Genomic DNA, 15777 nt, shown 5'->3' on the forward strand with positions numbered 1-15777 from the left:
AAGTAACATTGCTAACACTGTTCTACATTACAGAGAAATACTAAACCATAATAATGAGCCTTTAAATATCAATTTTACAAGCGCACGCATGAAGCGAGCCGCAGTGACACCAGCAAAAGCGGTAATGATTCTGAATGTATCGGAAAAACCAGCAAGGAGACTGTCTGAACATTTTTTTCATTTATAGAGAAATGCACTTTAGGGTTGTGCTGACAGATGATGATCTCGGGGATCGACGATGGTCAGAGTGATCGTCAATAACTGATGCCTTTGACGATGTCAAGATGATATTTGGCCCGTTTTCCCATGTATTAAATTGTTATTAATAAGCTATTATTATTATTATTATCAAATTAATATTACAAATAATTTGCCCGTAGACACAAAGACACGCGCTTGAAGAAACACACTATTATATTATTAAGAACAGATGACAGAAAAGCGTCTATGCGCATGTATGACACGCTGTTTGTACGGAGGCGTGCAGTCTCGTGGAATACACACATGTAAAAGGTTCTCACTCTCTTTGTTTCTGTCTTCTGAATTTTTTTGTGCAAGAACAGTATCGTATATGAGTGCTGCAAATGACCTCAGACATCTCAGCTCAGGAGGTGCTTTGAGTCCATTCGCTTTATTTCCACTGAGCAGTTTATTGTGACCAACTGTAAACTCTTTAATCTGTAATTAAAACATAAAATAATACAAAAACACGTTCACCTCGAACCATGGTTTATATTTCAGTGATTATTATCATCATTATAAGTTTTATTTTTACATTTAATTAATAATATAATTGTTTTTATGTCTTCATTTGTGTAAGTAATTTTCCGGCTGCATGTTTAGACAGAGACTTATATATATATATACATACTACCGGTCAAAACTTTTGAAACACTTGACTGAAATGTTTCACATGATCTTAAAAATCTTTTGATCTGAAGGCGTATGCTTAAATGTTTGAAATTAGTTTTCTAGACAAAAATATAATTGTGCCACCATATTAATTTATTTCATTATAAAACTAAAATGTAATAAAACAAATAAAATAAAAAAAAAGGTTTTGAAATTGATGACTTGGACCAAATAATAAATAAAAGCAGCCAATAAGTGCCCAACATAGATGGGAACTCCTTCAATACTGTTTAAAAAGCATCCCAGGGTGATACCTCAAGAAGTTGGTTGAGAAAATGTCAAGAGTACATGTCTGCAAATTCTAGGCAAAGGGTGAGTACTTTGAAGATGCTAAAATATAACACAGTTTTGATTTATTTTGGATTTTGTTTAGTCACAACATAATTCCCATTGTTCCATTTATGTTATTCCATAGTTTTGATGACTTTACTATTATTCTAAAATGTGAAAATAAAAAAAATAAAAATAAATAAAATATATATATATATATATATATATATAATAAAGAATAAGTATTTCAAAACTTTTGACCGGTAGTGTGTATGTGTGTGTGTGTATATATATATATAATTCTTTTATCACTTCATTATTTTATTTGCGTTTTCATTTCTTTTGGAGTGTAATTTGAATTTAGAAATTGCATTTAAGTTTTTCGTTTTTTAATAAATTAATAAAATGTTCAATGTAAAATCGCTAAAGCAAGAATTTTCACCGATCCCTCAGCCCAGGGGTTGCAGATGTAATTGGATATTGATATATATATATATATATATATATATATATATATATATATATATATATATATATATATATATATATATATATATATATATGTATATATGTATGTATATGTATTTATATATATATATATATATATATGTATATTTTACACAGTTGTGCTCAAAAGTTTGCATACCTTTGGAGAATTGGTAATATATGTACCATTTTTAAAGAAAACACGAGTGAGCAGACAAAACACATTTCTGTTATTTCTTATGGGATTCATATTCAACTGTAGGTTAAAACAGAATGGCACAATCATAAAATAAAACATGGTAACAAAGAAAAAAATGAAATGACCCCTGTTCAGAAGTCTGCATACCCTTAGTTCTTAATACTGTGTATTGCCCCCTTTAGCATCAATGACAGCGTGCAGTCTTTTGTAATAGTTGTCTATGAGGCCCCAAATTCTTGCAGGTGGTATAGCTGCCCATTCGTCTTGGCAAAATGCCTCCAGGTCATGCAAAGTCTTTGGTCGTCTTGCATGAAGCGCACGTTTGAGATCTCCCCAGAGTGGCTCGATGATATTAAGGTCAGGAGACTGTGATGGCCACTCCAGAACCTTCACCTTTTTCTGCTGAAACCACTGGAGGGTCAATTTGGCCTTGTGCTTAGGGTCACTGTCGTGCTGGAAAGTCCAAGAGCATCCCATGCGCAGCTTTCGTGCAAAAGAATGCAAATTGTCTGCCAGTATTTTCTGATAACATGCTGCATTCATCTTGCCATCAATTTTCACAAGATTCCCCATGCCTTTAGAGCTCACACACCCCCAAAACATCAGTGAGCCACCACCATGCTTCACAGTGGGGATGGTATTCTTTTCATTACAGGCCTTGTTGAGCCCTCTCCAAACATAGCGCTTATGGCTGTGACCATAAAGCTCTATTTTGGTCTCGTCACTCCAAATTACAGTGTGCCAGAAGCTGTGAGGCATGTCAAGGTGTTGTCAGTCATATTGTAACCGGGCTTGTTTGTGGTATTGGCGCAGTAAAGGCTTCTTTCTGGCAACTTGACCATGCAGCTCATTTTTTGTTCAAGTATTGTCGTATTGTGCTCCTTGAAACAACAACACCGTCTTTTTGCAGAGCAGCCTGTATTTCTCCTGAGGTTACCTGTGGGTTTTTCATTGTATCCCAAACAATTCTTCTGGCAGTTGTAGCTGAACTCTTTCTTGGTCTACCTGACCTTGGCTTGGTATCTAGAGATCCCCGAATTTTCTACTTCTTAATAAGTGATTGAACAGTATTGACTGGCATTTTCAAGGCTTTGGGTATCTTTTTATATCCTTTTCCATCTTTATAAAGTTCCATTACCTTGTTACGCAGATCTTTTGACAGTTATTTTCTGCTCCCCATGGCTCAGTATCTAGCCTGCTCAGTGCATCCATGTGAGAGCTAACAAACTCATTGACTATTTATACACAGACACTAATTGCAATTTAAAAAGCCACAGGTGTGGGAAATTAACCTTTAATTGCCATTTAAACCTGTGTGTGTCACCTTGTGTGTCTGCAACAAGGCCAAGCATTCAAGGGTATGTAAACTTTTGATCAGGGCCATTTGGGTGATTTCTGTTATCAATATGATTTTAAAAGGAGCCAAACAACTATGTGATGATAAATGGCTTCATATGATCACTATCCTTAAATAAAAGTTTTTTTTTTTTTTTGCATGATCAGTCATATTTTCAAAATCAATGCCAAAATTTTACAATTTCTGCCAGGGTATGCAAACTTTTGAGCACAACTGTATATCGTGAAGGAGGGAACAAAACGAATTTTTTCACACACAATGTATTTTCCCAGACAAAATACCAGACCGGTAGAGAATGCACAGATGAAGTAGGTTCTTTGCCAGAGAGATGTTGACAACTGTTGTAAAGCCATCTTTCAAAAAGTTGAACAACACACATTTTAATTGCACTTATTTTTTTCCAGTTTCATTTTAATTTTTAGTTAAAATAAATAAAAAGTTCAAAGTTTGAAATCAAGGTGTCTTACTTTATTGTGTAGGTTTAACCCTAACCCTGCTTAATGAAAATTACCCCATAGTACCACCTAGCATCCAAGCAGTGCTAATACCGTTGTTCGTCAGTTTCCTGTGGAGATGTTTTCTGCGACCAACCAAAACTTGGTCGACCAAGACTCTTCTCATCGACTAACGTTTGGTCGACTATCAGGGGGCAGCCCTAATAGCCTTCATTCCTCAAAACAACGATTGACTGATGAGTTTCTACGAGAAAGCCATTTCTTTTTTGCCATTTTTGACCTAATATTGACCTAAAGACATGCCAGTCTATTGCATATTGTGGCAACTCAAAAACAAACACAAAGACAATGCTAAGCTTCATTTAATGAACCAAATAGCTTTCAGCAGTGTTTAATATAATGGCAAGTGATTTTCTAGTACCAAATTAGCAATTTAATATGATTACTTAAGGATAAGGTGTTGGAGTGATGGCTGCTGGAAATGGGGCCTGTCTAGATTTGATCAAAAATTATCAAAAACCTTTGCTGCTGTTTTTGTACATCAGTAATGTCCTGACTATATTTTGTGATCAGTTGAATGCCACAATATTATAGTTGAATTATAGTTCTAATTTCCTTCCGAAACAGCAAAATCTGTACATTATTCAAAACTTTTGGCTGCCTCTATATCTATCTATCTACCTATCTATCTATCTATATATATATATATATATATATATATAAATTATTATTTTATTTTATTTTTATTTTTATTTTTTTATTTTTTTTAGACAATGCTATAAAAGTTTTTCAAAAATTTATGAAACCAATTTGGACACAAAGATTACATTTCTTAGAACTGAAAGTTTTTTAAACTAGATTTGTAACCCTTTCATACATTACGTCACACATATGTGATGGTTATCAACTGGCCCCTGCAGAGTAGTGTCACACATATGTGTTTCTGCAACAGCCAGTTACATTACAAGCTCCCAGATTAAAATCAGTTTTCGCACCAACAGAGGCTGCACTGGTCAAGCACCTGTAGCTTATATTTGCTCAAACAGTTACTCATACAGTCTTTTGAAGCACAGGATAAGTTTATACACATCCAACTTTTCAAAGTACCACGATAACAAGTTTACAGCTCTTATACTCTGTCAGTGCATCAAATGCGATCTTCTTCTGATGCGTGCTACCATATGTGTTTACTTTAGTAGCGGTTGTCATTCGTCACACAAACAGCTATTCAAAGAGTCTTTTCAAGCACATAATGTTTTTTTCATGTAACAAACAGCCAAATTGTCACCAAAGTACCACGATAACAGTTCACAGCTTGTATATGCACAGCCATCATACGCGATCTTCCCATACTCGCAGCCACGTCAGCTTATTAGGTGCAGATGCAGTTTTCATTCACAAACAGCAACTCGGTCTTTTCAAGCATGTAATACATTTGTTTTCTGAAACAGAAAGTGCCATGACAACAGTTTACTCACAGTGAACACATGCTGAGCGCGATTATCCGATGCACGCAGCCACGTCTGTTTACATTAGCACTTGTCTCACACACACACAAACACACAATGTCTGAGATGTCAAACAGTGCACAGGCAAACCGTACTGCTGATATTTGTTAATTTATATTTTATAGCCATATATAAACAAAATAAATAAATCAAAGACAGCATAGCAGACATAACCCATTTGTTCATATGTTTACTATTGTATACACCAGAGGTCGGGAACCTATGGCTCGCGAGCCACAAGTGGCTCTTTGTTAAAAATCAAGTGGCTCGCTGGGTGTCTCACCATTCACCAACACATGATCGTTTAAAACTTTCTTGAGATAATTTTCCAGCAGAAAGTGTGTGTGTGATTGCGAAGCTTGAAGTCAGTGACACTGTTTTGATTTCCTTTCTCCCGAATTTGTCATACAGCCTACTTCTGGTGAACAAGGTTTGAAATGAACACCTGCCAAATGTGGATTTTTCATGCAGAGTATTTTGCTGATGTACTAGCCACTGTGGAGGGTGACCTGTAAGACTTCTCGGAGTGATATATTACAAGAAATTAGACACAAACATGGCGCGTTTGACGAAACGTGATTATATTTTGAAGAACAGACGTAAGAAAAGCAGCCGATGTGCATCTGATTTGATGTGTGCGCAGTGAGCTCTGCTATTCACGGGTGCAATAAAAGCGCTTCTCCATAACATGCACATGCATAGAATTCTGGTCCTCGTTTCCCAATAACTATTGATCTTAGCTGTGCAACGGGACCCTGTCTCGTGGAGCAAGCACATGTAAAGAGTTATCACTCCCTTTTCTCTGTTTCATTCAACTGAAAACTGTTTGCAAGAATAATGTGGTCTATGAGAATGTTGCAAATGATCTCCAATCATCTCATGAGGTGCTGTAAGTTTAGTTTGCTTTATTTCCACGGCGCAGTTCACTCTTACACATTGTAAACGCAACTCTGCAGGTTCAATAATATATACAGGTATCTTTGTATTAAAGAAACAAAGACGAAAGTGATTAAATCAAAGTAATACAAGACACGTTCACCTTGAACCTAAAATGTAGTTCTATTTTATTTTCTTTAGCCAGCATTAACTGTATTACCAAAACACAATACAAACACATTTGATAAGAACACACATTTGGCAGCATTTTTTGGGAACACAATGGAATTTATTAGGCTTATTTATTATGAAGATTATTATTATCTTTACATTTATAATTGTCTTTAGTTCTTAATTTGAGCTATTAGTAATTTTTCACCTGGTGTCGTTGACGGATCCTTGCTTGATGGCAAATGATGGTTGGAGACAGTAAATGTTTGGATTTGGGGAGGTGGTTATATATAAGATTTTTTAATCACTGTTATTTTAATTGCTTTTTTTGTTTCATTTAAAGTGCAATTTGAATTTAGAAATGTCTAAGTTTTTCATGTTTAAAAAAAAATGAAATAACATTTTTAAAGCAAAATCAATAAAGCAAAAATATTCACCGACCCTTGGCAGGGGCGTTGACCATATAATCGTATATCGCGATATTTTAAAGGCGATTAATGTTAAAATATTTTTTTACATATCGCCCAGCCCAAAAGGGAAGTAAAATTTTACATGAACAATTGTAAAACAAAGTAATTCTATGGAGACCCGCACAAACACGTGTACTCAGTTCCATATTGTAACATTTTACCTATTATTTAGTTTTTGTGTTTTTGAGTAGTCTCTGGGCAATATAAACATTTTATTTTATTGAAAAACGTTGTTTTTGAAAATAGTAAATTATTCGTTTGTGCTATGGCTCTTTCGAAAAATTGCATCAACCAAAAATAAACAAATTGGCTCCTTAGGGAAAAAAGGTTCTCGACCCCTGATATATACAGTATTTTTTAATTAATTTTTTTAAATGACAAGAAATCAAAATTAAAATTCTCTCCCGTCTGTGCAGTGTCACATGCAGAGAAACCTCACTCTGGGGGGCCCTGCAGGGGAATTTAGACACTACTCTAAGGTAAAATAATTTCTTATTTTTAACACATCGGACAACATTATTTGTCAATGACCCGTTTATTTTATTTTATTTTTTTCCTTCACAGCAATCTGTGACACTATCAGAACAGACCTGCAACTTATTTTTAGTTCACTACCCACCAATTGAGAACCACTGATACAAACTATTGTTATTTTCTATGTGCTTTAAAGATGCCTACTTTGTTTTCATTGTTGAATATCCCATTTCACTTAGAATTGCATCTATGGAAGTCATATAGACTGTGAACACCATTTTGTGTTGTCTGAACCCTAGTTACTCCTGAACTGTACTATTAGCAACTTATAAAAATGTCAGTGAAATTACTAGACAAAAAAAAAAAAAAAAAAAAAAAAGGGTATTTTTGATCCCTGGTTAACACTTGGAACCCCAGTGGTTAAAAGTTGCCGTTTGTTTTTGTTTTTTTTGCTTCTCTGGATATCACCTGTGTGTGGTGGTGTGCTGGTACACTGTGGTTTCAACACATCAAATGTGAGTCATCAGCTCAATGTGTTTTAGGTTTTTATTTATCATTTTATTAACAAAAGTTTGTTCGTTTTGAAGCCCTATTCAAATAAGACCTTCACATTTGTGAACATGATGTCCTAAGTCAAAACAATCAGGTTGTGTTTTCTGTGAAGTGTATCATATATAGTGATTTTACCAACAATGTGTGCTGTAACTATGAAAAACCATTCATCAAATAAAGCTAAGCCTGGAACTAAGCCTAATTCCCTCAGTTTCCTCTGATGCTTTGTGACTCAGTTGTTTACCGATGGACCAAACTTTCACTTTAGTTTGGGAATACTTCCTTGTCGTTGATGAATTAATTAACGAAACCCTCTTGAGACTTGTTAAGTTTGTTGACTTCAGCTGTTGGAATGTAAAGATATTTCCTGCATTTACCTCACTGTGCCTCAGGCTACAGAAGCGTCAGTTTATCATAAAAGGATAATGTATCCCGCAGGCTGATCCCAGTCGCACACATAACAGATGTCTCCTGTCAGTTATTTGTTTTAAATGTTTACAGTGTGTTTAAACAAGGCTCCTCAGGACTGTACTTCAGATAGCAGGCCCTGTTCATTTGACGTCAGTAATGTTTTTTTTGGTAGCACATAGCTCAGAATGTACAAATGTCAATTAAGGTGAATGTACTTTAGCGAAAAAGCAAATAAAAAGCTTCCTAGAATGCTGTGAAGATGTTTTAAATTGCCCATGATGCATGGAAACAATGATGTTGATTCTCTGTGCTGTTTAAATGGAAGATCTGGACAGTTACACACGTAATTAGAAAGGTTAATTTGTTATGTCCTCTGATGGCTGATTGGTTGCTAGGCAGGTGAGCATTGTAGACAGGATGATACTCATTAACTTATGTTGGCTTAACCCTGGCAGACTTAAAATGGAACTTCGCTTGATCACCTGATCTCTTGAAAATTACTGCGTGACTGTGGCGACAGTTTTGTATGATGATATTACGTGGCTCCTTACACGTATTGCGACAGTTCCAAAGTGAAATGTCCACTATGTGGCACTAAAAAGCTAGTTAAATTAGCTTCCATAAAGACAAGGTATTTGAGATTAGTGCTTTATTAAGATTTAATTAAACAAAACTGGCCTCTCTACTAGTGTTGTCACGGTACCAAATTTCAGTAGTCGGTACCAATACCAATTTCGATATCACAGCAAAAATATGCTTATATAATAATGAGCTATTGAACAGACCAGTTTAGTTATTTTTATTAATTTAATTATTATTTTAATAATTATTATTTTCCAGAATTCATTGTTTTAAAGTTTCATTTAATTTGATCATCAAAATGGTGTCTAATCAATTCATTCTTAAAATTTTTAACAAGTGAAAGTAGAACTTTTCAACATGTCATTGCATTTTTTTGCCAAACTTTTATTTAATAGCAGTCTTGCTTGTGATATATTGCTTAATTATTACTACTACTACTACTACTACTGTGAATATTACATTTTACTATATTCAAATTCAGGCATCTAACTTTTATTATGAATCGTGCTTTTATTATGATGTGTGTTTTTCCCGGAAGCTCCACTTGTCCGATAAACAGTTTGCGTCACGGCGCAGTGTGATTATTGAAGACTTAAGTCACATCTGAAATCTCATCTCTTTACACTGGCCTTTGAGTCTGACAAATGAAATGTTGGTCACAGTTTTGAAGTGTTTGAATTTTAGATTACTGGTGTTTGTGTATGTGATCATTTTGAAATATGTTTAAAATGGTATTACTTTGAAGCACTTTGGTCAAACAACTTTGTTGTTTTAAATGCTATACAAATAAAGTTTAGTTGGAATTAAAGCACAAATGCTGTGATTATATAAATATATAGTCTAAATGTAATACTTTGCAGTGGATTGGTGCTCTGCTCTGTCATCTGATACAACGTGAATGATTCTCAATGTCTGTGGCATTTCTAGTGTATGAGTGGTCAGATGTATACATTAATTTAAAGTAGGCAGCTCATCCACACTAAGATTGTAGCCTTCAGCAGTTTAATAAAAACACACTAGAACATGTCACAATTTTAATTTGATTAATTGTCCACTTCAGTGTTAAAGGAGTAACAGAGCACATGTTCAAAATAAGACTGTGAGCATTTTAAAGCAGTCGTGTGTCTGTCATATTGCACACTGGTACCGGACAGAGTCAGTGATCGGTACTACTCGTACTGCAGAAACACTGGTATTGTTACATCTTTTTTTATTTTAGTATCAACTTGGTACCGAAGTACCGGTATTTTTGACAACACTACTCCCTACCCTACACCTTAAACCTAAATGTAACCCAAAGTGTCATGAAAACAAATGTATGTTCAAAAACGCAATTGCTGAAGCAACTACTTAATTTGTGGTGTTTTATTACATGTTGACTCGTGTGCTCTTCAGGGCTCGTACCCCAGTCCTTTGCATTGCAAGTGCAACGCTCTGTCAGTTGAGCTACTGCAACTACTGTGTTGATCGTCAACAAACAAGCTTGTAAATGTAGTTGTAATGCAAACGTTAAAATTAATGGCCTTACAAGTCATGTGCTAATATAAAAGTAACTTTATGAACTGATTATCTGCTGTTTTGTGTGTGATTTGTGTGAAAAGGAACACAAGTCATTGTTGTTTAGTGCTTTTAGTGTAAATTTCACCAGGAATGAATGCTGCAATACGTACAACAAGCTGCATAATTATTTAATTTTTTTTGCAGGAATGTAGAAGAATCAGAATCATAGTGAGCTTTATTGCCAAGTGTTCTCATGTACACAAGGATTTTTATTTATTTTATTTTGTGGTCATAAGAGAAATAAGTGCACACAGAATATAAAACAAGGTAAGAGTATAAATAGACATACAAATAACAGGACATTATAACATAGAATGGTGTATGTACATGTGCAAGTGGTAATGTATGTGCAAGGTACTTCATTTGTCCATCTCCTTACAGTCCTTACTACAGGCTTAGCTGATTTTAGTTTCTGCTTGTAGATCAGGAGAAGATGAACCAGACAGTGATCAGAGAGTCCCAAAGCTGCTCAAGGGACAGAGCGATATGCATCCTTTACAGTGGTGTAGCAGTGGTCCAGTATATTTCTGTCTCTAGTGGGGCATGTGATGTTTGTATTTTGTTAGTTCACGGGTGAGGTTAGCTTTATTAAAATCTCCCAGAATAATGATATGTTGATAATGTTGTTGCTCCCTGTCTGTGATGTGATCATCCAGCTGTTGCAACACTGCGTTCACGCATGCTTGTGGCGGGATGTAAACACTCACCAGAATAAACGAGGAAAACGCAGCAAGTAGGAAGGCTTCATTCAGCCAAGTTTCCGTGAAACACAGAGCAGCGGAGTTAGAAATGTCCTTATTTGTTTGAGTGAGCAGAAGCAGTTTGTCCGTTTTGCTGGTGAGGGACTGGATATTTGCCAGATGAATACTCTGCAGTGGAGTCCTAAAGCCATGTTGACGAAGCTTCACAAGAACGCCGGCTCACTGCCCTCGCTTGCGTCTCTTAGAGCACTTGTAGAATACTGCTGCGCCTCCATCTTGGATGTCTAGTAAAATGTCAGAATATTCAGCAGTTCATCCCTGGTGAAACTGATCGGGAAAGATTGACAAGAAACATGACAAACAAAAGTAACAAAAATGCTAGAGAGCTCCACACTGAAGCAGCCATCCGCAGCGACATCTTACTGTAATTATTAGGTATAGTAACATGATTCGAGACCAGGTTGTCTCTTGAGCAACCCTAACAATTTAAACCTATGCTATTGCTTTAAGACCCAGACACCCAAAACAGTATCAGTAAGTAAACTTAAAATCAAAGATCAAAATGTATTTATATTACAATGAACTGCCTATGCCCAACAAAATATGCAAAATTATTGACATGACATGGGCCTATGTCTCTTGGCAGCAAATAATCCAAACAAAACATATTGTGGTTGGCACAAACCATGTTTATCTTCATTGCAAGTGAACCTATATTTAATGCAGTTACCCAGTCTGCCTAGTTTCTACTGCATCCGAAACCGTGTACTAACACAGTATGCACTGTATTTGACAAAGGATGCACTTCTCAGCCAGTAAAACAGTATGTACTTTTAGGTATGCATGCGAGAACAGATTTTGGATATACTTCATCTGAGGATGTGGGCACTGACCTGTGACTCGAATATATGTCGTAAAAACAACAGCCAAGAAAATTATCTGCTCTGGTTTTGTTAAACAAGCACCAATTGTCTTGGTAATCATAGCACTTACAGTTGAAAAGAGACTTCACCGCCTTTCCTTTAAGTAGAGTGTTTTGAACGTAACATCGCCTCAGCTTGCAAGGGATTATGGGATTGTTAAGTGTCCAGTCGATCCGCACTTCAAAATCTCGCCAGAAATAATAGGTCATCAGGGTAGGTTCTCGTTTACTGCTTCATGATTACTGTGGATTCGGACATACTACTCCATTGGCATACTGTTTTAGGCATACTATATAGTAGGGAAATATGGATATTCGAACACAGAGCATGACTGAAACATTTGTGCCATAGAGATTGATTGGATGCTCAGAACTTTTATGTCAACAACAAACGATATGTGACGTGTTCTCTCCTCACTTTTAAAAGTTGATAAGCCTATTTATTTATTTTATTTTAACTATGCATTATTTTATAGTCAGTTCAGTCGCATTTTATTATTTGCATTTGCAAATTTTTCATTGCTATCTGTGACCCTTTTAGAATAGATTTGTAATGCATTTTTGGTCATGACCCACCTGTTGAGAACCACTTATCTAAACTTTTTTATTTTTTTTTCATTGTACCTTACAGATGCCAGGTTTTGTTTCATGCCCTGCCAGTCAACTAGTCTTTGGAATCATCGTCCTCTCCTCTGTCCACATCAAGTCAGAGATATGGACCAATGAAGGTAAACTGTCAAAAAGGAAATGTTAAGAAAGTTATATTCTTGTGAATGCAACCCCAAATTTCTTGTTTGGAAAATTATCAATAGGCAACGCAAGACATTTTCATTCTTTCTTTTGGTTTTATATGGTTTGGTAACACTTTATAATAAGGTTCCATTTGTTAACAACATTAGTTAACATGAACTAACAATGATCAATAATTTTGCAGCATTTATTAATCTTAATTTCAACATATATTAATACATTTTTTAAATCAAAAGTTGTATTAGTTAGCATTAGTTAATGTACTATGAACTGACATGAACTAATAATGAACAATTGTATTTTTATGAACTAACATTAACAAAGATTAAGTAATGTTGTAAAAAGTTAATTGTTTGTTCATAATATCTAATCCTTTAATTAATGTTAATGAATGGAACTTTATTGGAGTGTTACCTATGGTTTTATATCTTTACACCCTATTTTATATAGCCGAGTCGAAATGTAATCAAGTGAATCATTTGTGAACCAGTTCATTTATATGAATTGTCTGAAAGAACCGACTCACTAAAATGAATCAGAGTTCCCAATGCTAAATATATGGGCATAATATTTTAAACGGTTCATTTACATGAACTGCCCAAAAGAACTGAGTCACAAAAATGATTTGTTGTTCTCAGTGCTACTTGAGAGAGTGTTTAGGTGAGTGTGTTTAATTACTCCCGCTGCTCCATCACTGAGTTTGAAATACAATGTGACAAATATCCACTTTTTTCTTGGGGATCTTACTGGAGAAACGAATGTGGGTGTGACTTCCGCTGGAAGTCAGTCTATAGCATTCGCTAGCTCCGGCTGCAGTCATTTTAGACCCTGTTTACAGCTAGTATTAAGACACGTTTCAGATGATGCGATCGCAAATGGTCAGCGCTAAATATAGTTGTATATAAAAATAGAATTTGGTCATGATTCAAAGTCATTTGTATTTGATAATTTATGTATTATTATTTTTTTTTAATTATTATTATTCAGTCCGCATTTATTTGAGCTGTACCACCTGAGGACACAAGATATTCGCATCAATGATATTGCTGTTGCCAGTCTTTAGATTTTGTTGTTCTCGGACAAGCATATGGAACTCTTCAAAAGTCTCTGTAGCATGTCTTGGTTTAGACAAAGCATGATTAAATTAACCGGTTACATTTCTTGTCAAATTTCTGTCACACTGAAAGACTACCCCAAAAAGCCAAACGATTTGTGCTGAAAATGCTGTTTTAATCCAAACCAGGAACATAGCCATGGTTTTGTTTTGTAGAACAGTAAACATCTCTGTTTAGAATTCAAATTGAGCCCAGTCTCCATTGTCCTGCATATGGATTGCACAATTAATGCAAGCAAGTACAGCGTGGTGTGTGTGTTATGGCTGCAATTTTGTTGGGCGGAGAAGGAGAAATTTGAGAAATCTGGTGGGTTTTCAAATAATATGCTTTTGCCAATATTTCCTGAAAGCAGACATTGAGCATGACCATTTCTGGAGTGTAGTTAGACCCTGGGCACTGGAGGAATGCCACTCCCAGTCTAAATGACTTTGTGTGTGTGTGCGCCCCTTTTCGTTTAACACTTGGCAGTAAGCGCCTGTTATTCTATCCTGATATAAATACTGAAATCTGTTACAAGTCAGAAAAGCACAGTAACTTAAACACCTTGATTCTGCAACTCTGCCATAGATTCCTGGTGGGCCTATTATAATGATGAATGGTTATAATATTTATCTCTGTTTTTACGGTGACAAGCAGTTTTGGGGATGCTTCTCTGAAACTGTAGTATACCAAGCTACGAGATACTCATAATTTAAATTAGTAAAGCTACAGTAAAGTTAACCTTTTTAAAAATGGTTAGCTACACTCGCTTTGCCAGACTTTTGACTATTGGCATAAAGTCTGGTCCATTTTGCAGTTCAATCTGGCCAAGAACCTTCCACTAAAACTGTCTGACTGACAAGTTTATTTTATTTATTTATTAATTTTTTTTACATATCATACAGGGGCAAGCTTCTCTGAAATAGTTAATGAAGTCAGCCAATCAGAATGGAGCTGGCGATTCCAGCTAGCTCTCAGAAATAAAATGTATATAACTAAATCGAAACATAGTGCTGAATAGCAGAATTTATATATTTATTTTGCACCAAAAATATGTAAAATGCTGTGCAGGGACTTTTGGGATGACTCGAATAAATCAGAAAATCTTTTTTTAACCGGTTCCTTGAATCAATATGTCAGAATTCTGATTTGCAAAAATCAATCAGATTTCCCAATGCTTCAAACAAATCGGTTAATTGTTTTTGAACACATTCCTTGAATCAATACATCAATACAAACAGATTTGCTGAAATCAATCTGATTTCCTAACATTAAAAAATTTGTAAATCGATTTTTTGAACCAGTTAATTGAATCAAAATGTCCGAACAAACAGATTCGCTAAAATCAGTAAGATTTCCCAGTGCTACAAACAAATCAGTGATTTTGTTTTAACCCGTTCATTGAGTTAATATCTGAAAGAACTGATTCACTAAAGTCAAGCATTTTGTCAACACTACAAACAAATCATTGTATTTTATTTATTTATTTATTTTTTGGACCAGTTTAATCAATATGTCTGAACAAAGTAATTCGCTAAATTTTAATGGTACAAACAAATCAGTGAATAATTTTTGAATACGTTCATTGAATCAGAATGTTCGAGCAAACTGATTTGCTCAAGTCTATCAGATTTCCCAATGGTACAAACAAATCATTGAATTGTTTTTTTGTTTTACTGGTTCTTTGAATCAGTATGTCCGAAAGAACTGATTCACTAAAATCAGATTTCCCAGTGTTAGTGGACCTAGAGGATATTCTAGGTCATTGCTTGTAAACTTGCATTTGTAGATAATGTGACAAGACAATTTAGCGTTTATTGCACTACACTGCCACTTGTTTAAAAATGTAGTGTGTCACTAGAAACGCTGCACTATTTAACAAAAAAAAAACAGCTGAACCACTGTCATGCTTTTAAAAAATGCTGCAAGTTGTTACATAAGTAACGTTTAATGTGTCAGTAACATGGCTGTGTTTAGTTACTTACTCCCCAACACTGTTGAGATATTTTTAGCTTGCATTTTGAAGT

At 35.2% G+C, this 15777-nt stretch overlaps 1 protein-coding gene across 2 annotated transcripts in view; it reads left to right on the forward strand.

Moving 5' to 3' along the window:
* The window catches only part of LOC127432359 (ciliary neurotrophic factor receptor subunit alpha-like), a 104230-nt gene that overhangs the window by 55545 nt on the left and 32908 nt on the right, over positions 1 to 15777 (forward strand). For both annotated transcript variants that reach the window (XM_051683333.1, XM_051683334.1), the window contains exon 2: positions 12538 to 12634. In XM_051683333.1, coding sequence (XP_051539293.1) covers positions 12538 to 12634 — 97 coding nt within the window. The remainder of the gene's footprint in view (positions 1 to 12537; positions 12635 to 15777) is intronic.

The sequence above is a fragment of the Myxocyprinus asiaticus genome, chromosome 42, assembly GCF_019703515.2.
Source record: "Myxocyprinus asiaticus isolate MX2 ecotype Aquarium Trade chromosome 42, UBuf_Myxa_2, whole genome shotgun sequence".
NCBI classification, from domain to species: Eukaryota; Metazoa; Chordata; class Actinopteri; order Cypriniformes; family Catostomidae; genus Myxocyprinus; species Myxocyprinus asiaticus.